The sequence below is a fragment of the Rhinatrema bivittatum genome, chromosome 3 (assembly GCF_901001135.1).
Source record: "Rhinatrema bivittatum chromosome 3, aRhiBiv1.1, whole genome shotgun sequence".
NCBI classification, from domain to species: domain Eukaryota; kingdom Metazoa; phylum Chordata; class Amphibia; order Gymnophiona; family Rhinatrematidae; genus Rhinatrema; species Rhinatrema bivittatum.
This window is the reverse complement of record NC_042617.1, coordinates 99,333,170-99,355,820: the sequence shown is the minus strand read 5'-3', so window position 1 is coordinate 99,355,820 and position 22,651 is coordinate 99,333,170. Positions and strand designations below refer to the sequence as shown.

Below are 22,651 nucleotides of genomic sequence, written 5' to 3'. Positions count from 1 at the left end.
AGGCCGTGGCACTGCAGAGCACACAGTGAGGGCTCACCACTCTCTCTTTTTTCTCTTCCTTGCCCCACTCCCTCAGCTTGTTTCCCCCCCCCCCCCCACCTCAGAAGCTTCTTCTAGGCCATAAGACTCCCTGCCGAATTCCAGGTGCACATGGGCCACAGCTGCAATCACTGTCTCCTTCCAGCTTGTGAGGGTTCAAGCTGACCTTGCCTTCTTCCACACCACCCCTTCAGAACATGGCTCCAGCTATTGCTCATTCTTCTGCAACCAGCATGGGCTGCTGTCATCCTTGCTCACATTGGTCACTGACCCACATAGACCACTGATCCTGCTCTTTCCCCCAGACAGCCTCCTGGGCCAGGGCCCTTCTCCAACATGGTAAGTCAACCAATCCTGCACGCAAAGTTAGACTTCTGAGAGAGGAGAATTCTGGGCCAGGTCCATATTGCACTGAGGCGCAGAATTCCCGCAGGAGTACAGCTTATGACTCTGGCAAAAATCAGAGTCACTGCATAAAGTCTTTCAAACGTTTACCTGAGGGTATTAAAAAGTGCATAACCGCCATGGTGCACAGTGTGCTGGCAATGAGACTGAAAGACCTGTCGTGAAGAGCACTTGCACAATGCATCTTTCCAGCAGCAGGCAACTTCAGATGCAGAGGCAGCAGCACTCCACTAGACACCAGGCTAACATTTACTTTCATGATATAGAAAAAAAAAATCATAAAGGATGCGTCAGTGCCGACATGATGCTTCGTATCGAGGCCAAGCTTAGGGCCACACAAAGGTTTTAGGCTCTGCTTCCTCTTGGCAGTGTTTTATTAGAGTTGGATTGCACAGCTGCACTGCTGTACAGTCCGACACTAATTCAGACAGAGGCCTTGCAGAAATGGTTTGAAACTCACAAAATTACAGGATACAGAGCAAGTATGACCGCGTACAAATCTGTTATGAACATGATATAAAATTTTATAACTAACAAAGTTTCTTGTGTACTGAAATTGTATGCTAAGCTTAATTTATCAGAACCAAGGTGTGTTATAAAGTCGCCACATGATTCTTTTACGATAAAAACCCTATTTTTTCCTAACCTGCTCTAAATCTTTTTGGGGATTTTTTTTTTTTTTTTTTTTATTTACAGTTTTTATATCACCGCACTAAAGAAAAAGTAAATTTGCTACTTTTGAGTTTCGCCTAACAGACGAACTTTTTCCATCACGTTCTTGTTAAATGGCATCTGGAAATCGTCGAAGTCCACTTCATAACTGAAGCGCTCCCGGCGTAATTCTCTGTGTCTTATGAGTTCTTCTGTTGTAGGCTGCGTGATAGAAATCTGAAAAAGACAAGAAAGCACTCATCAGAGCTGTTAATGCAATAAAGACCTTTAAGCAGCATCCTGAAAGCAACATCGGAGCTCCTGCACACAAAGGTTGACTGAGATTTACTTAACGAGATACCCTTAGATACAGGTAGATTTTAAAAGGGCCGTGCATGCACCTATATAGATGCAGGACTGCGCATGCGCCCCTATAGATACACACAATTTTATAAAGTATACGCATAGATTTTAAAATACTCTTCGTGCACGTATGTCTGTGCATAGTTTGCAAGAGAGAGAGAGCGAGCGAGACAGACACTCTTTATAGGGTTCAGCCTAACACTCTATATATGCACCATTGCAAAGGGGGCACTTTGATTCGGGGTAAGTTTTCGGGAGGTGGGTTGGGGTGGTGTTACAGAAACATTCAGAGGTATTCATTGTAAAATTGACATCATTAAAGAATTTTAGGCCTTATAAGCAGGGCCAGCACAAGGTTTTTTGCTGTGCGAAAAATGACTGTGCCCCCCCCCCCCCTCCCCCGATTCATTCAGTGTTTGTCCCGGGCCCATCAAATAAAGCCCAGCTCTGTCCTACAATCTATATTTTAAAAAACTGACACGCCCCCCCCCCCCCATTCCAGAACCCATGGATTGGGAAGGGTGTGAGGTATCCTAAGCTGGCAATCCTGCCACAATCCTCGGAACCTTACCATCTACTTTCTACCCTTCCCCAATATTTGCACTCTGGGAAAGTGGGAGATAGGGGAATGGTGAGGGTCTGTGCATGGCACTCTTTCTAGGCCAGTGCAAGAGTATTAGGCACTCAGTGAACCTTACATCCTTCTGCTCCCCCATTTTCCCAGCTCTCACCATGCATAATTAAAATTAAGATTTTATATAAAAAGGACATTCAAAGTACAGTCTTCTGATGTAAAAATATATCTTACAACAATATTTGCATGCAATGCTGTTTTGCCAATGAGGAAACCATGCAAAAGAAGACATTTGGAGCCCATATGTATTAGATCTATTGTAAAGTGCATTGGGTTTGGGCTTAGCCCTCAAAAAGCAATGAATAAATTGAACTACAATTACAATATAGTAAACCTCCGATACCAAAACTGCATTAACTGCCAGCACTCAAATAGTGAAAATTCTACCTGTGAAAAAAGCAATATTGCAAATATTACACAAGCTCTAAAATACTAATATATCCCCTATTAAAAAAACAGAACAAGACATGCTGTTATAGATCTCTGCATAGAAACTATACACTAGGAGAATACCTCACTTCCATTATACACCATAACGTAGTCAGACCATAAAGTAGTAACAGAAATGTGCAAACACTGAACTAAAATTTATTAATAGCCAGACTATGTGTGCAGTGCAAAAATGGAAAAACAAACATCACCATTCCTTATAAAACAAAACCAGGAAATATAAAAGTCATAATAATAAAACCATACAAATAAAAATATAAATATTTCAAGACAACTGACAAATAGAACATTCTAAAATTAAATTCATATAAAAGTTTTCAAAGTTCTCAAAAACCAATAAAATAATGTAAAAATAGCAGACACATGAAATCACATCAATAATAAGGATAGTAAAATTTCCAGCTTTTCATTCCAGAGAATTTTTTTATGTCCACTCACTGAAATTGGCCTGGAGTAGTGGGGGAAAGGGGGGAGCTACACGCACTTTGTCCCCTCTCTCTCATATACACATACTTTTTAACACACATGTTCATTCTCACATATAAAACTCGCTCACATGCTGTCACACAGAAGCTCTCACACTCAGGCTCTCACACACTAATACATGCTCACACTCACATGATCACTCGCTCATGCTCACACTCACCTGATCACTCGCTCATGCTCACACACGCACTCACTCTCACATGCTCTCATACATGATCACACACACATGCACACTCACCCAATCGCTCTTGTTTCCCTTTCTTCTCTCTCACTTCTCTTTCATTCTCGGCTCCTTTGCTTTCCTTCTCTCCCCTCTCACACTCACTCACCCCCTTTACATTCCCATCCCCTCTCTCACTTACACCCACCTCTCTCCTCCCATGCCATTCTCTCTTACTCACACCCCCACTTTCCCTTCCACTCCACCCACCGCGTCTCTTCATTTTTTCTGTTCTGTCTGCTAGGTGTGGGAACTCTGTGGGCAGATCTTTCTGCCTGCGGGGTGTGAATCTGTGCCAGCATGTCTTAATTTCAGCTGCTGCCACTGTTGTCTTCCCACAGGGCTGGGGCCTGGCCCCAACCCTGCGATTATGTCATAAACTCGTGCCACCGCTGCCGTTGTTTTCTTGCTCGCAGGACTGGGAGCACAGAGTGCACTTTCTAAATTTGCATTTCCTTCCTGCTCGTGGGGCTGGGAGCCCGCGAGCATCTCAGGAATTCTTGCTGCCACCGCTGTCTTCTTCCTAGTCACGGGGCTGGGGATTCTTGCAGGTATATCATAAATATGGGCCATTGCCGCTGTTTTCGTCTTGCTCGCAGGGTTAGGAGCCCCGCAAGAACATCAGAAATGGCCTGCCGCCTCCCCAGGTGTGCCAACGCATGATATGCACAGCAGGTCGCGCTGGGCCTGCTTACAAGTGATGAAAAGGAGTTGATTTGTACAATGCAGCTAGCAAAGACTATAGTGTAAAAATCAACTCCGCTTATTAGAATTTTCATCGCTTATAGGGTCTAAAAATTCTTTAATGATGTCAATTTTACAATGAATACCTCTGAATGTTTCTGTAACGCCAACCCCCAAACCCCAACCTACCTCCCGAAAACTCACCCTGCATCAAAGTGCCTTCCTTACAATGGTCCATATATTGAATGTCAGGCTAAGCCCTATAAAGAGTCTGTCTGTCTCTCTCTCTCTCATGTATGCCCTGCCACTTTTATGCCTACTTTTTCTGAATGCGCCTCCTTCCCGGCTCCCGCACGGCTTTTTCACATGCAAGGTTTTTAAAATCTACCTCATACAGTTTATTGCCCACGATGTTTTAATGAATCATCATCTATTATTAAAATCTCTTTATCTTTAAAAGGATACACACACGGTTTCTATTCATGTGGTTGGGTTCAAGTCCTTCTTTCGTGATTCATCTTTGTCTATTTTCCTAATTCGGCATATTTCTTAAAAGCATTGCACATGCTTTTTCAGTTTTAACTGTGCTTTCAATTTACTTTCTCTTTCAGCTCTACTGTTTTACAAATATAGCAATAAAACATATTTAGAGATATGTCTGATTTCACGGACAATGATTCATAAGAATAAAATGCTCCTCTTTCTTAGCGTGTAGACAGATGGACTCAGAACAAGTGGATTATGCTCCCTTGTCAGCAGATGGGAGACGGAGCAAGCTGATGTCACAGTATATATAGTCCTGCAGTGGCACCAGCCTGCCATTATTCTCCGTCTCCAGCAGATGGTGGATGTGCATCTCCCTATGAGGATTGCTTCAGATTCTGGAAGGAGAATTTACACAAAAAATATAAAAAGCCCCACTCTCCTGCAGTAATACCAGTGGTCCCTCCCCCAGTTGAGAAGTCATGAGATGATTTCCACGGTCGCTCAAATGTGTGCTTTGGTCCAGTAGCCAGTTATGCCAGCGTAGACATAGCTGATTGTACAGCTTAAAGACAGCAGGTGCAGCCAAGCACAGCAGAGACAGCAGGTGTCTGCTCCAGCAGCCAGAGACTGTCTCTTTATTCAGCCGGTAAGGGTTGAACTCAGGTAATTTAAAAACAATAAAGTTAAGTAAGAGACAGAGACAATGTAGAGGGGTTTGCAGGACTTCCTCTGGTCTCCATGCTCGGTGAGCCATCCCGATGTTCGTTCCCACTCCTATAGGATTCGGGGAACTGGGCAGCCTGGCAGGTTGAGCAGCTCATGAGGGCTAGGTCCCGCTGCTAGGCTTCTTTCCTGCTTGCTGCGGCGGAGCTTTTGCATGCTTCTGTGCGCCTTCAACTGTACTCTATAGGAATGCTGGTGTGTGCAGTGTGTCGGCTCTCCATGTTGTGCACGAACTTTGTGTGCACAGTTTTTGCTTTATTGCGGTACGCCCAGGTTTTGGCACACAGCTTGTGTGCTTGTTTATGGCGCTTACTTATGGGACACCTAATTTTTGTGTGCATAAAATTTGTATGCTTGAAAGTTTTTGAGTGTAAGACAGCCAGATGCACATTATCAGTCAGCTGTGAACTAATGGCACCGGTGAATAAAAACCTAAGTGCCTTTTTCTTTGTGTAGCCTGTCATATTCGAGCATCTCAGCCTGGAGTGCCTTCTAACGAGTCAGAGCTGCTTGGAAGCTCAGGGAGAATTGTCCTCCTCTGATGTTGCTAACACTGGTTCTTCCCAGCCTGATGATAGTCTGGCTAAGGATTTGTCTGGATGTTCACCTGACCTTGGTACTCCCTTGCCTGGTTCCTCCACAGGAGATGGTAGCTCAGTATGGCCCACTCCAGTGCCTTCCGGTTTTGGCCTGGATCCTTCTGCCTTTTCTTGGGTAGAGTTTATTCAAGGATTGCAATCCTTTCAGGTGCAGTCCTCAGCTTTAACTCACCCTATCAGGTCAGAGCCAGTGGACCCTCCCTCTTCCAGTCCTCTGTTTTAAGCACCAAAGCACGCCTCAGTTAAGGAGTATTCTCGATAGGAACCCAGATGGCACTGATGAGGCAGATCCTGACTTCCTGGAAGATGGGGTAATTTCTCCAGGAGTGGAACCGTATTGGACAATGTTACAGTTCTTTCATAGAGATGAACTGCTGGCCCTGATTTCCCAAATCTTGAAGATGCTGGGTGTACCTGGGGCAGATTCCTTGTCTGAGCCGAAGAAGAATCCCATTTTGGTTTCCTTGCGTAACGCCTCTTGTTTTTTCCCTGTTATGGAGGCCATTCAAGAATTAATTGATCTTGGATGGGATGCTCTGAAAGTCAATTTCAAAGGAGGTCGGACATTGGAAGGCCTCTACCCCCTGGATCCAATAGTGAGAGAGCGTTTGCATTTCCCAAACGTGGATGGGCTTGTCTGTGCTCCCCCTAGAAGGAGGAGAGGCCTTGAGGGATGTATATGATAGAAGGATTGAGGCCATCCTTAAGCAGGCATTTGAAGCAGTGGCAATGGCTTTACAGATATCTTCCTGCTGCGCCCTATTGGCTCGATCGTCTGCTTCTCTCTCAGAAGGTTGATGATTCTGGAGTAAGTTCTAGAGTGGTTATGGAACCTGCTGCCACCTTTTTGGCAGATGCTTGCTACAATTTGGTCCATACCTCGGCTAAAGGAGTGGCTTCAGTAATAGCAGCCAGGCTTCAACTGTGGCTGCAGAATTGGTCGGCCAATGCGACCTCCAAAGCTAATCTTATGAAAATGCCTTTTAAGAGCTCGCTATTGTTTGGGAACAAGTTAGAGAAATGCTCCAGTAAGTGAGGCAAATCTCCGGTTCCCCGGTTGCCAGAAGATAAGAAGCAGTTTCAGTGCCCCTTTGTTATGAGGGGTCATCTCAGGGGTTCCAAGCGGTTTTGTCCCTACAGAGGATCGACTTTTCAGAAGACTCAGCCTTTCGGTAGGTCTCAGTCCTTTCATTCCAGACAGCCCAAGCAAGGAGCGAGCTCAGATAGTGGATTCTCCTGAACCTCGCAATGAAGATTTGCCAACCCAACCTCAGGAACAGAAGATAGGGGGATGCCACTTTCTCTTTTACTGGAACTGGGTCAAGATCACATTGGATCAGTGGGTCCTGGAGGTGATCCTAGAAGGATATGAGCTGGAATTTCGCAATATTCCTCGGATGTGTTCATGGTATCTCCTTGCCACTTTCTGCAGAAGAAGCAGGCAGTGGAATCTAGGCTATTAAGGCTCCTCAGGCTGAGGGCTGTGCTTCCAGTGCCTACTTCTCAGGAAAGTATGGGAAGATATTCCATTTATTTTGCTCCCATCATTTGCGGGTGACTCATTTTCGCATGGAAACCTTGTGCTCAGTGATAATAGCCATGCAGTCAGGGGAATTTCTGACATCCAGATGTTTTGCAGTTTTGGGTGCTGCCTTTTGGTCTAGCCACTACTCCCAGGACCTTTTCCAAAGTTATGGTGGTAGTAGCGGCAGAGTTGAGGAAAGATGGGATCCTCGTATACCCGTATTTGGACGACTGGCTGGTTCTAGCCAAGTCCCTGGAAGTGAGCCGCCTGGTGTCCCTTGTTGCAGGAACTTGGTTGGGTGGTGAACCTGATCAAGAGCAGTCTTCAGCCATTTTAATAGTTGGAGTACATGGGTGTTTGGTTCAACATGAGGCAGGCCAAAGTTTTCCTGCTGGACACTCGGATTCAGAGGTTGATGACACAAGTGCGTTTCTTGGTGAACACTATACGCCTGGTAGCGTGGTCTTATCTACAGGTTCTCTGTTTGACGCCAGCTACCCTGGGTGTGGTGCCGTGGGCGCATATATTTCTTCTTCAAGGCTGCCTGCTGTCTTGTTGGAACCCGCAGTCTCAGGAGTATTTGGTTCAGCTCCACTTGCCGATGGAAGTCTACTCTCACCTCCAGGAGGATCATCTGAGAAAGGGTGTTTCTTTGTCCTCCCTGAACTGGTTGATACTCATGACAGATGTGAGTCTTCAAGGTTTGGGAGCTTACTATCAGGAGCTAATAGTGCAAGAATGCTGAAATGCCGAAGAGTCCTTCTGGAGCATCAATCACCTGGAAGCCCGGGTGGTCCAGTTGGCATGCTTGCAGTTCAGCGACAGGCTGCAGAGTTGAGCGGTCCAGGTGATGCTGGGCAACACAATGAATGTGGCTTACATCAGTCAGCAGGGAGGAACCAAGAGCCAGCACGTGTCCCAGGAAATAGACCAACTTATGGAATGGGCGGAAGGTCATCTTCAAGTGATCTCAGCTTCTCACATTGCAGGAAAAGACAACGCAAGAACAGACTTTCTCAGCAGGGAGAGTCTGGACCCAGGAGAATGGGTATTGTTAGACGAGGCGTTTCAGCTGATTGTGCATTGCTGGGGTCTTCCATTCTTAGACCTATTGGCAACTTCTCACAATGCGAATGTTCCTCGATTCTTCAGTCACAGGAGAGATCCATGGTCCCTGGGTATCTATGCTCTCGTACAGGACTGGCCAGAAGACAAGCTGCTTTATGCCTTTCCCCCATGGCCCTTGTTGGGCAGGATTGAGGACCACAGGGGGATAGTGCTCCTGGTTGCACCAGATTGGCTCAGACAACCATGGTATGCAGATCTGCACAGACTCCTGGTCAAAGCCCCCCCACCCCTTTGTTTTCCACCGCATAAGGATCTGTTGCAGCAGGGGCCTGTCCATCATGAACATCCAACTCTGTTTTGTCTTATGATTTGGCTCTTGAGAGGGCTCGCTTGTTGAAGCATGGATATTCTTCCTCAGTGATTGCCACCTTACTCTGTGCTTACTCTTGGATTTTCACTTAAATCAGTCCATTTCCTTGCCATCCTTGGATAAAGACAGGGATGCGGAAAAGTCTAGCCTCTTGCATCCCTTGTATGTCAGACACGTCGTGCGGTATCTGGAGGTTTCTAAACCTTTCTGGAAGATGAATCACCTGTTTGTCTTTCATGGTGGAAGGAAGCAGGGTGAATCAGCTTTGTGGGCTGCAATAGCTTGCTGGATTAAAGAGGTAGTCATGGTTGCGTATGTGGATGCTGAGAAGCCTTTGTCTACTCAGGTTAGGGTTCATTCCACTAGGGTTCAGGTAGTGTCATGGGCGGAGGTTAGATTGTTGTCTCCAGTCGACATTTGGCAAGCTGTGACATGGTCCTCCTTACACACTTTTTCCAGGTTTTATCGCTTGGATGTGCAGGCTCGGGAGGATGCAGCCTTTGCATGTGCAGTGTTGACTGGCCTGCGGGCAGCCTCCCGCCCTATTGGGGAGTAGCTTTGGTACATCCTACTTGTTCTGAGTCCATCTGTCTATCTGCTAGGAAAGGAGAAATTACTTACCTGATAATTTTGTTTTCCTTAGTGTAGACAGATGGACTCAGCTTCCCGCCCTCAGCTGCTGAATGTTTGTGTCCTGTGGGGGCTACGTGTTCCAGAGGATTACTGGTAAGTGTTCATCTAGTCCCTAGCTTGGGGTATATAAATTCATTGCTTCAATTCAATGTTTCTTGTTGTTTGAGTACAGAAATGATTGACTGTTTTTAATCAAGTTTTTTGCTAGTCTGTCCACAGTTGCTTTTGAAGAAAATACTGGCAGGCTGGGGTCACTGCAGGGCTACATATACTGAGAGGTCAGCTTGCTCCATCTCCATCTGCTGGCAGGGGAGCATAACCTACTTGTTCTGAGTCCTTCTTTCTACACTAAGGAAAACGAAATTATCAGGAAAGTAGTAATTTCTCCATATTTCAGAGCCAAAATAAATCTACTTGAAAGGCAATGTGGTCAAATTATTTTCAAGTCCACCACTGTAAAATTAAGAGGTCCATATTCAGCTGCTGTGCAGCTGTGCTAGTCAGCTGGGTTATCCATAAGTGGCTAACTAGTAGGGTATATTCAGTGGTGTGGTCGCGCTGCTGAATATATTTATTTATTTATTTAAAACTTTTTTATACCGGCATTAGTGGGTACATCATACCGGTTCACATTCGAACCAAAGATGGAAAATACATGAGACAGGGACAAGGGGTGGGACTGGAGAGAAAAGAGAAGGCCGAAAGAAAGCACCCAGAGCAATACATAATATATAGATAACAGGATAAATGTCAAAGAATACTATTGGTATGACTAGCAGGAGAACACTATCAGAAACTATATACATGGGTTCAGGTCAAATGATGACGCAACTTCAAGTTAAAGCGATAGAGAGCTAATCTGGGTAGAGCCATGTCTTTAATTTCTTTTTGAATTTGGTGGCTATCTTTAGGTTAGCCCTACGGCCCGACCAGAGTTAGCCGCAGAAGGTAACTGGCTAACTCAAACATCTTAACTTAAGCTGCTAACTCTGTTCCCCCCACCACAATGTCTCCTACCAGCTCCCGGAACCCTCCTGTCTTACCCAGCTAGAATTTAGCTGGAGAAGAGCTGAATATAGCTGGGTAAGCTATTTAAACGGATAACTATTACGTTATCTGTCTAAATGGCTTTTGAATATGGACCTCATATTTTTATTTTAAATTCTGGGCGTCATTTTGCTCCGCACTGCAAATGTCAAAAGATGCTCTGTAGAAGTCTTAACATTGGTCAAATAAAGTGATGCAAGGCTTCATTTACTAAGCATTTTTCCCATACACAAATGAGGCCCTCAGTCTGTTTTGCATTTGCTATATTGCGAAGACAGTATATGTTCAGGGCCAGTGCTAGGTATAAGGCACTATGGATGAACATTTAATCTTGCACCCTGTTCCCCCCTTCCTTACACAATCTGCCTATTGGCAAAAGCTCTGGCAAAGCATTCCCCTCTCTTGTCCCGCTAAGCATCCATTTCTCACTTCCCTCTCACTCTTTTGCCAACTCCTGCATCTCCCTCCCTCTGCCCCTTTTCCACAGTGCCCAGCATCCCTTCTCTCTGTCCCTTTGTCTAGCATCTTGCAGTCTATATTATGAAATGCGATCCTTGCTTTTATCCACAATATATCGGACTTGGAGTGTGTCCGTCAGTGATCGTGGATGTTTCCCAGCCCGCCGACAGATGGCGCAGGCGGCTCAAACACGGCACAGGTAGGAAGGGCAGCGGCCATCGCGGGACAGGCAGAATATAGCAGAGGAGACCCTGGCATGCTGCGAACGGAGCAGGTCCCGCGCACACGCTTTCGCGGAAGGCCCCCTTGTGCCATGATCAGCATGCCGGGGTCTCCGCTGCTATTTTCGGATGACTCCGAAAATGGAAGGCCCCCCGTGTGTCACGAACGGTGCGCCGGGCCTTCATTTTCCCTGCGAATGGCGCGCCAGGCCTTCCATCTTCGCCTTCCATCTTCGCAAATGGAATCAAGTAGATTCCATTTGCAGTACGGCTTTCCAGTGAGAGATAATGTTTGTCGGGGAGGGGAGGGTATGAGAGAGCTGGAGGGTGTGAGACAGAGCATGGGGGGGATGCCGGTGAGAGACAATGTGTGTGTGTGAGAGAGGGGGGTGACAGAGAGCATGGTTGGTGAGAGGGGGTGGGGAGGGTGTGAGAGAGAGCATGGGAGGTAAGAGAGGGAGAGTGGGGGGAATGCTTGAGTGTGGGTTTCAGAGAGAGGGAGCCTATATGAGGGGAGAGGGATGCCGGTGAGAGAGGAGAGGAGGTGTGAGGGAGTGTGAGAGACAGCTTGGTTGGTAAGAGGAGGAGTGTGTGAGATGCTTGACTGTGGGTTTCAGAGAGGGAGCCTATATGAGGGGATATGTGTGTGTGCGCCAGAGAGTGAGGGAGCCTGTATGAGGGTGTGTGTATGTGGAAGGGACACTCTCAGTGAATTTCTAGGGAAATTTGGCTCAAAACAAGAGCAGATGTGCCAATAAAAAGGCTCGCTACCCGGGCGTAGAACAGGTACAGTTGCTAGTTTACATTTTATGGATTGTCTGTGTTTGATGATGTACACCACCTAGGGCCTTGGTAGGTGCCTATAAATAAATGTCTCCTCTTTTATTCTGCCCCTCCCCCTCCAAGCTTCTCTCTCTCTCTCTCTCTCTCTCTCTGCTTTACTCCATGCCCAGCACATTATCTTCACTTAAAACTCCCTGCCCTATTTTCAGTGCGCAGGATCCTCTCTCTCACACCACCACACCATCTGCTCGGCACCTGCTTTCCACAACTCCCCACCCACACCCACCCAACTTTCGCTATATCTACCCCCCATATCTACCCAGCATCCATTCTCTTCTGTCTCGTGGTGCTGTGCCTTAAAAGTAGGCAGGTGGCATCTGGGGTTTTCTGGAGCATCTGCCACTGCCCCTACCTTCCTAACTCTGGTACCTTGGGCGACTGCCTAGTTCACCTAATGGAAAAAGCAGCTTGTATATGCTTTAAATTTAAACACTATATATATATCTTAAATTATATTTACCGCTTTTGGAACAAATGTGATATTGGCTTTGGTCGTGGCTCCTCTGTTTATCAAAGTGTTTTGTTGAATCACGCTTATTTTCTTTTCCTCAGGCAATGGCGCTGGAGCAAATATAGCCAGAGGTAGCGGATGCTGATTTAAAATGACACAATTTTAGTTATATAAATCTTTTTCTGTTTGCTTCTTATTTTATGACATTATTTACAAATCAAAGATACAAAGAGGCCAATATTGAAAAAAAAAACCCCAGCACCTTAAAATGGTAAATATTCAGGGAGATAAACGTCCTGCTGAATATTTCTGAATAAATGTTATTTTGAAACCTAATATTGCCGGTTAAGTATGAAAATTATTCAAGAACATGTTCCCAGATAACTTTAACTTAACTTCAAAGAATATTAGCAGTTAAGCAATATTGTCAGTACAAAATAATAATTAAAAAAAAGCTTCCGAATAGTTCTCTTAGCTCGATCCCCTACCCACCACCTTGTGAACCCAATGCCAGCCCTGCAGGCCAAGCCTCTCTCCTTCCTGAGCCGCCCAAAATGTGTTCAAAACATTGTGAGCCTATAGTCCAGAAAAGCCCCCCTCCTCCCTCCCCCAAAATCCAAACATAAATTAAGTGAAGACTCACCGCAGAAACCCCCAACCCCATATCAAGCCCACCCTAACTCTCCTGCTCACTTGCACCCCCTCATAACTCTTACGGTAACCAAATGTCACCCCCTCCCCCAGCCCAAGCCACAGAAACAACTCCCTCGGCATCAAATGCCCCTTCCAAAAAGCAAACCCCTCCATGTTTCCCCTCTCCAACAAGTGTACATTTGTAAACCCCTGCTTCCCCCCACCCAAAATGCAAAATTTGACACCCCTTCTGTTAACCCCTTCCAGGCCATCCCCCCCCCCCCCCCCCAGGCCGCTGGGTGGCAATAGTTTAAGTGCAAGTCTCATTCACTTCTGCCCCATCGGTGCCAGTGCCAGTTGACCCGATGCTCCTTTTTACCCAAGCAGATGCAATTTTGGATTTAGATGCTGGTAGGGTAGGGGTGCCTGGGGGGGGGGGCAGAAAGGCTTGGGGAAGTGGCAGTGCAGGGGTGTGTCACGTTTTTGCATTCTTGGTAGAGGTGGCTAGAGTTATGAACTAAGAGTGGGCAGGGCTTACAAATGTACACTTGGCGGGATGCCGGAAAGGTGGGAAGATGCCCCATGGCTTTGTTTTGGGAGTGGGGATTTGATGTGAGTGGCACACACTGCTGCAGGAGGTAACAATGCACAGATGTTACCACCCCTTGTAACGTCTGCATTTCCGCAGAAGCAGACAACCTACCATGGTATTCACTGAACATCACTTCAAGTGGATTACAGAAGCGATTAATAAATGTGTATGTATAAATAAATTCAGTGACCGCTGTTTCGTGAATACTGTGGGAGTCATCGATGAAATCATCCCAAGATTTTCAAAGGGAAAAATCCCAGTATAAAACTGGATCCATTTTTAATTTTTCAGCTTCTCATATTTATATTAATGGCATATTTTAAGACTCCTCGTATGTCTGAGAGGGCAAAAATGCAATTAGAAATTATTGGTTGTTAGACTTTACCTCTACTGCAGGAGTCTGTGGCTTGGCTCCTGGTTTCTTTTTCTCTTCTTTCTTTTTTTTGCCTTTATCATCCTTTGGTTTTGGTATGCTTTCTAGCTTGGCTTCAATCAGGTCAATTATTCTGAAGTCGGCATAAGCAAGTGCAATATCCAAAGCATTTTGTCCTGTTCAAAACATGTGTTCTATAGTGTCAATCAGTAGTACTTTAGACATGCAAATTGATCTTGCCTTGGTAATAATAACTGCACGACGACAACAACTATGGCACTATGTTTCTTAAAAATGGGTAATCAAAACTGGCTAATCAACTGGAATTTGCAATTCACTGCAAAAAAAAAAAAAAAAAAAAGGCAATGCTATTTGGTTGACAAACGCAATGCGATCTAAAAATTGAGGTAGTTTATGTAGAGATACATGAAACTTTAGAGGACAATTATCAAACACATTTACTTGGGTACGATGCAATATGGTGATAAATATGTGCCTTCTTTTTAGCCAGATTCAGGGGGGCAGGGCCGTCCAAGGAGAGGAGGAGTTTTCAAATAAGGGTGACCGCCCTGGGCCCTGCTGTGGTAGCTCCAGCCCTAGCGCTATCATTTCCTGCCAGTGTGAAGGTGGAGCCGTGCACATCGGCGTTCCAGGGTCCTGCTATGGTTGATTCTCCCCAGGTCCCCGCACCCTCTTAAGGTCAACCAGATAGGGGAGGTATCCTGAGGGGCATGTTTTGAGTGGGTTTGGAAAATGTGGCACATAGATTGTACTTTCCATTCAGAGTAATTTTCAAAAGGATTTAAGCACTTAAAACTTGGTTTTACGCATGTCAATGTACTTTACACACATAAGTGGGCTTTTGAAAATTGTTACGATACATGCTACTTTTACATGTGGAAATTCTTTTGAAAATTATCCCCTAAGAGTATTATTTTCCATAGAAAATAAACTTCTACAAAAGCAGGTGCAAAAATCTGCAGCAAGTATCCGTGGCAAGCTTTAAAAGGAAAAGTCGTTCATATTTTGTTTTTAAAAACTTGGTGCAAAGTCTAAGGACATAAAGTGGACATTCTGAAAATTGCCCCCTTAGAGAGTCTAAACACATAGATGTTTTAACAGAATCATCAGCTGATCCAAAACACAGGAAAGTAAAGTTATTTACCTGTAGCAGGTGTTCTCTGAAGACTTCAGTTCACCAGTCACACACATGGGTCACATGTTTGTTCTCAGCACTGACAAGATTCTTCCAGAGCTTTCTAGAAAAGGTATGAAGGCCTTCCAGAGCCCATGCATGGCAATTCCCATGTTGCTGCAACGTTGTAGCTCCTCTCAGTTGGACATAATAGCTTTATCTCTGGATAAACATCTCCAAAGGGAGAGATTTTGTGACTGGTAAACTGCTGCATTCAGAGAACATCTGTCACAGGTAAGCAACTTTGCTTTCTCTGGGAACAATTTTCAAAACTGTGTGGGCAGGTGTAAAGTCTGGGGGCACTTTTATCCATGAATTTTGCATCAGTTCTCTATGGAAAATGAATACATGTTTTCCCTTTGAAAATTGTCCAAAGAAAAGAGACAGAAAATTTTGCACTCACTTTTTCTGTGTATATATATATATATATACAGAGAGAGAGAGAGAGAGATGTGAATCAGAACCGGAATCGGTTCGGATTCCGGTTCCGATTCATATCGTGGGGTTTTTTTTTCATCCAGCCCGAGCGCGGTTTTATCAGCTGCGCCCGAGCCGATAAACAAAAAACCCACCCCGACCCTTTAAAACCAATCCCTTAGCTTCCCCCACCCTCCCGACCCCCTCAAAAACTTTTTACAGGTACCTGGTGGTCCAGTGGGGGTCCCGGGAGAGATCTCCCGCTCCCGGGCCGTTGGCTGCCACTAATCAAAATGGCGCCGATGGCACATGGTAGGAGCACTGGATGGCCAGCGCCATTTTTAAAGATGGCGCTGGCCATCCAGTGCTCCCTCCATGTGACAGGGGCCGGCCAATGGCACGAATACCCTGTCACATGGTAAGGGCAAAGGGCCATCGGCGCCATTTTGATTAGTGGCAGCCGATGGCCCGAGAGCAGGAGATCGCTCCCGAGACCTCCACTGGACCACCAGGTACCTGTAAAATGTTTGTTTGTTTTTTTTTTTTGGGGGGGGGGGGGGTCGGGAGGGTTGGGGAAGCTAAGGGAATAGTTTTAAAGGGTCGGGGTGGGTTTAGGGGTTATTTTTGTGTGCCGTTTCTCCCGTCCTCCCCCAAAACGATAAGAGAACCCCCAAGAACAATATCGTGGGGTTTTCCTATCGTTTTGGGGGAGCCCCCGATTTCTGACGATTTTGAAAATATCGACGATATTTTCAATCATCCAAAGCCCGATTCACATCCCTAATATATATATATATATATATATATATATATATATATATATATTTTTTTTTTTTTTTTTTTACAGCAAAAGTGTGCACTTTTGAAAATCTAAATATGCATGGTCGTCTAAGCCTGCCCCAGGAATGCTTCCACAAGAATGCAGATAGAAGTATGTGTGACAACATGCTAACTTCTACCTGCATATAAGTGGGTCAATTTTGAAAGACAACTTTTATCCATGTAAATAACAATTAACGGTACATGGTTGATATTCAAAACTAAACATTTAAATGGATAACGGAGTTCGATGGCTAACTTGCCATTTAGATGGATAAGTTGTAGTTATCCATCTAAATGGCTTTGAATATTGACCTCAAGTAGTTTACCTAGTCATACACATGGACCTCCCCCTACATTCTGACGTCTTCAACAAAAAATGGAGCAACAACCTCAAAAGGGCAGAAGTATTTTTGTTGGGAAAAATTCCACAGGGAACACCACCTAAAATTATAAATGGGCCATAAGGAGGGATGGAGTTGGGCTTTACCTTTCAAAGAGGATATGAGGTCAACAAAAGAACATAATAACATAAGAAATTGCCAAGCTGGGTCAGACCAAGGGTCCATCAAGCCCAGCATCCTGTTTCCAACAGAGGCCAAACCAGGCTACAAGAACCTGGAAATCACCCAAATACCAAGAAGATCCCATGCTACGGATGCAATTAATAGCAGTGGCTATTCCCTAAGTAAACTTGATTAATAGCCATTAATGGACTTCTCCAAGAACTTATCCAAACCTTTTTTGAACCCAGCTACACTAATTGCACTAACCACATCCTCTGGCAACAAATTCCAGAGCTTTATTGTGCGTTGAGTGAAAAAGAATTTTCTCCGATTAGTCAAGGTTAAAAATCTCCCAGAGCAGCAACATAACCAGCTAAAATTAGCCAGCTATCTTTAGGAAACTTTTCAGCTGAACCTATTTAGCTAGGATGCTGAGCCAGTAGAAGGGAAGAATGAGTCTTCCTGGCAGCTCAGCTAGGAGCAACCTTTCTGAGTTTTGAGAGTTTCTAAAGATGCGGTTAGGGGTATCTAGTTTTGCTATCAGATTATGGTACCAGCGTTGCCATCAAAACAGCTAGATGCCGCCAGGAACATTATGATCGTACTCTGTTCCAGGAGGCCTGGAGGTTTTGAGGGGGTGCTAGGTGGGGCAGCAGGGTTTTGGGAGGGATTTCAAGTGATTAGGAGAGGGCCCTGAGGTAACATTTATTTTCAGAATCCAGTGGGAGGTAGGCTCCTTGGGCTGAGAGGCCTGCAACTTTCTTATAGCCCCTCAGGAGACCCGGGTGGAGAGGTGGGGGGGGGGGGAGGGGTTAGGGCACTATAGCCCACATTAGTTTTAGGTTTTTAGCTGGGTGGGAGCTGGGGAAATTGGCCTTGTAGGACCATAAGGGTTTTTTTTTTCTGCCACTTAATTGGATATATTTCAATATATCTAGTTAAAGTTTAAACTTTAAACCTGCTGTGAGGAACATCTAGATTTAGCCAAGTAACTTATCAGGCAAAGTCCCCACCCCCCCTCCCCCGAAACATCTCCAATTTTGCTGGATAACATTTTAACTGGTTACAGAGGCCAGATATTTAAATCTAAGAAATTTAAAACAGATTTGAAGACTTGGCTTTTTACATGCGCATATACAGAAGCGTAATTTAGTTAAAATTATTTAATTTAGTTATTTTAAGATGTATTAATGTTTAAAGTTTTAAAGTTAAAGTTTTATGGTTTTATTGTTTTAACTTAATTTAATACTTCGATGTTTGATTTGACTATTAACTTGTCCTTGATTAGATTACCATATTATTGCATACAGTTGTATTTATGTACACCGTTGTGATGGTTGAATAACTGATGTGACGGTATATAAAAACCAAATAAACTATAAACTATAAGGGTTTGTCTGGCTAACTCAAAAGTTATCGATATTTAGTATAGTCAACTACTGACTATAGCGTCAGTAATTGACTATACTAAATATCGATAAGTGTTGGCACAGTTTTTGAAGTATTTCATTACCACTTCTTGTCATTGAAAATACCTCTGAATCCTGCCTTTGTTATATACTAAATTTTAACTCAAAAGTTATCCAGACAAACCCCTTTGAATATGGGCCTCATCATATCTATATTATGCCATACATTCTAACTCTCCAATCTTATTTTTCAGACTTCTTCATTTGCATGCAGACATTTTAAAATATATATTTGCATTTTTTATTGTATTTGTATTCATAACCTGCTTATTAGCAGGTCACTTAGAGCCATTCATATCTGTGTTCTCTTTATTTCTATCCATCTGGGCTACTTCAGCCTTTATCACAGATTCTCTACTGGGATATTCTAACTTTCCTCATTAGCCAATGTAACTCCACACCAATGTGCCTGTCCTGCACAGGTGGGGCCATAAAAGAATGTTTTGATTCTTCTTACTTCCAGGGCCTGGATTCTATGTCAAGTGAAGGGAGGATTACGTCTAAAAGTGCTAGGGGGGACCCTTTTATACCTTTCTTTTCATCCCTGGGAGAGGGGTGTCTGACTGTTACAATGCATACTGAGTGTGCCAAATAAAACCTGGGGAGCTAGTGTCCAAAAGTAAAGTCTTTTACTTTTGAAATTTGGTAAAGAATGGCACAACTTAATCCACAGCACCACACAGTGCTTTTACTTTAAAAATCTCTTTCTTCAATCTGTGCAGGAATCTCTGGCACCAGAACCAGGAAAACTTCCAGGGCCTGGAAAAACAGAGTCCCCAGATGGGCAGGGCATCCACTTAGATGGCCAGGAAACCCCTTCCAACTGGCAAAAATAAATAAATAAATAAATAAATTGTAATGTTACTGTATCCGCATCGAGAACTAAACTCTCTCTCTCCCCAGGGTGTGAAGACTCCGGATGGGTGTCCTCAATGATCTCCACATTCTTTTTTACTCATATTTAGTTGTTCTTATAGGTTTTTAGATCTATTTAAGGATCCCAGAAGGGTGGAATCCAAGCTGAATCAGCAGCTTTGCAAGTCCTTAGATGGGAAGGAAGAGGGGCAGCCAAACCTCTCCCCCAAATCTTCATAACAAGCTATTGTCTGCAAAAATCTCTGCAGCGGGTCACCACCTCTAGGGGCAGGTCTTCCTTATTCTTGGGCATCCCGGACACAAGGTTCACCTTGCCCTGAATCCAAGACAGGCCCAGGTGTCTCACAGGGCTCCTAACAAATCAAAAGTCTTTAAGCCCAAAATATTCCCAGGATACAGCTCTTACCCACCAGGGAGTGGAAAGGAAAGAGACAGATCCTCAACCCGACTCACAGCATGGTTTGCTGGAGACCCCAAGTAGGCCCAAAAATCCAAACGTAGGCAAAACCTCCAGACACCTCCTAAACCTCCAAAATCATACTACACTGCCCCCAGAGCTCTCTGCGGAGAGCTGCTATAAAGGCTCTGGCAGGGGACAGCCATTCTAGACCCTCAAAGGGAGGGGCTGTGTATGAATGCTGCGTCCCCTAATTACTAACATACACTGACCCTCTGAACATGAATTACCCAGGACTTCCTGGTAACGTGACCAGTGGGTCCTGTCACACCAGTATCCTTGAAAAATACATCCTCTGAACCATACATTATTAGGTTTTCCCCATAATCTAGTTTAAAAGCTGCTCTATTTACTTTTTAAATGTTAGCGCCAGCATGGTGTAAGCCTTTCCAGTCAGAACAGTCTTTTCCTTTCCCAAAATGTTGCCCAGTTCCTAACTAATCCAACGTCCTCTTTCCTGCACCATTGCGCCTACCTTCATACCAAATGGAAGTATGGTATGTGGAGTCTCCCACTTCCTGTCATTCATCCTGGAAGAAAAGGTGGACAGGTCCTGCCACTAGCTCTTTAGGAGGATTCAGGAATTTAAAGAGGATGAGAAAAAGTGTCCTGTGTTCACACTCCACCTCAAAGGAGACAGTTTTAACCACATTATGGACAAAGTCAAGGAAGGAAAGATCTTCAAGTGGGGACCTATTCCCTGCCTTTGACAGAGGCGAGTTGCATATTCCCCTTTTAACGGTACTCCTGTATCTGATATTTAGGGCACTAGGACTCCTCAGATATTATCTGAATGGATATCTGGGAATATACTGACCTGGCGCCAAAGGCTTCTGTAGCCTTTAACTTGACTCCTTGGGCATTTGAGCCAAGAAATGTGAAGGGGTAGGAGAGACTTCCTGTCAAAAACGAATACTACAGAAACAAGTTTAGGGGGCCAGACCTGTGTTGGAGCCAACACTCTCAGCACCAAGAGGCGTTAAGGTGCTAAGCGCCCTCAACATGTTTGGTATATTGCGCACACACACTTCAGCGATTCTCCTAGCCAACTATTCCTAGAAGAGTGCTAATGACAGTACCAGGGTTGGCCTTGTAGGGGACTGGGCATCCTTTATAGCTCTCTGAAGATCAATATCAGTGTTTTAAGACTGGATCTCTGGAGACCAGTGTAGTGGTGTCTGAGATGGAGAGATCACTTCCAAATGTGGTCATTTTGGATGATACAACCTTCTGTATCTCCTTGCTCATGCAGATGTGTAGAACAGAAACATTCTTGCTTCATAGCCTTGATGCCAAATCTCTCCAATACTGAGGAACCAAAAAAAGTGGAGGGCATCTTTAGTGTGGCTTGGTCACCAATGGTTAGTGCAACATTGTGGTCCTAATGCTGAGCCTTCAACCCTAGCTTTCATGAACTGCACCTTTGCTCACCAGCAAGGAAAGCAAGAAGCCTGAACTAGTCTGGAAGACATCCTTGCATAGATACCATAACCTAAGTCGTCAAGGGTTTTTTTCCCCAGACACTTGCAGCATACCTCATAATAGTCAGTGACAGTCATCTTCTGTTTGTACTTGGACATATCTTGAAGTTATTGGTTTCCTTCTTGGACACAGTAAGGAAAACTGACAAAACGAAATTGAATGAAGACATTTTTCCTCCTCGCAAATATGGTCCGAAGAGATGAAAGAAATTCATCTAGGTGGCCTGCTAGCCTGGCCATGCCGAAGTAAAAACTATGGGCTGGTTCAGCAGATATGCAAAGGAAAAAAAAACTTCATAAGGGACAAAAAACCTAGCTAGAGCAATCTATGCTGGGGATTTAGGCAAAAGAATATGAAAATAAATAAATAAAGAATGAGCTTCTAGTGTTCTACCTTTTTTTTGAGCTGTGGTTAATTGCTTCCTTTTTCCTACTGCAGCCAGAGTGGACGGGGAAGGCTGCCGCTGCTCATGACCTAATGTCATTTTTTAAATTTTTTGTTTTTTAAGAAAATCACCACTAGTTAGCAGCACTCCACTTCTGTCACTGCACCATAGTCTGGACTACTTCCCACAATGTTTCATTGTATCATTAATTGCCTCCATCTGTTCATATTGGGGCGGATTTAAAAAAGCATTTACTCGAGCAAAACTGGTTTTTGCTCGAGTAAATACACTTTACTCAAGTAAGTGGGCTTTTCAAAATTGCTACAATATATGCCATTGAATTGTCCATAGGATTTACTCAAGTAAGTGCACTTTACTCGAGTAAATAGCTTTTGAAAATTGCTACGATAGTATGTCACATTTACATGCGTAACTCCTTTGAAAATGACCCCCATTAGGTTTAAGACTCTGTTCTTTTCTCTCCCTGAAACATACAAATTTATTTTTAAGTCTCAGAAGTTCAAGTGTATTAATTTACAATCTTCACCTTTTCTGTATTTATAAAGTGTTTAGATATATATTTGTATGGCAGATATAATAGAGATGGAGCTATTTTTGGATTGCATTGTTTTGATTCAAGGGGACATAGGGTTCCCAACTCATAGGTTTCCCACTCCTCCACCCCTAGCGTGAACCTTCACTTCACTCCCCCACTTCCTTATGGATTTCCACTGCCCTCCGCTATAGTCACTGCTCCCCAACTTCTGTGGACCATCACTCCACTAAACTCTTCGTTATCTTTCCCTAGCAAACCTCCAGTCCCTCTCCTTCCTCTCCCCTACCTGCCTGCCTGTTCATTCGCCCATTCACCTTAGAAGCTGTGAAACTGCTGGGGCTGGCCTGTGTGCTACAAGACAATGGCAACAATTGTCCATCAGCATGAGCAGGGCTTGTAAGTCAGCAGGGGCTCAAGTGGTATGCTGTACCCCTGCCACCTCCTCCTCACATGCAGGCTTTCTGACTGGAAAGGAAACCTGTGTGGGAGACAGGGCCACATTGAGAACTGTGAGCATATGTTGGCTCAAGCAGC

General features: G+C 44.5%; 1 protein-coding gene across 1 annotated transcript in view; it reads right to left on the bottom strand.

Moving 5' to 3' along the window:
* Positions 1 to 1,067: 1,067 nt before the first annotated feature.
* ANKEF1 (ankyrin repeat and EF-hand domain containing 1) overlaps positions 1,068 to 22,651 on the bottom strand; it is a 169,900-nt gene continuing 148,316 nt past the window's right edge. Inside the window, exons 10-12 of the mRNA XM_029593521.1 lie at positions 13,968 to 14,131; positions 12,367 to 12,498; positions 1,068 to 1,332 (exon numbers count right to left, since the gene is read on the bottom strand). Of these exons, the coding sequence (XP_029449381.1) occupies positions 1,177 to 1,332; positions 12,367 to 12,498; positions 13,968 to 14,131 (452 nt within the window). The 3' untranslated portion in view covers positions 1,068 to 1,176. The remainder of the gene's footprint in view (positions 1,333 to 12,366; positions 12,499 to 13,967; positions 14,132 to 22,651) is intronic.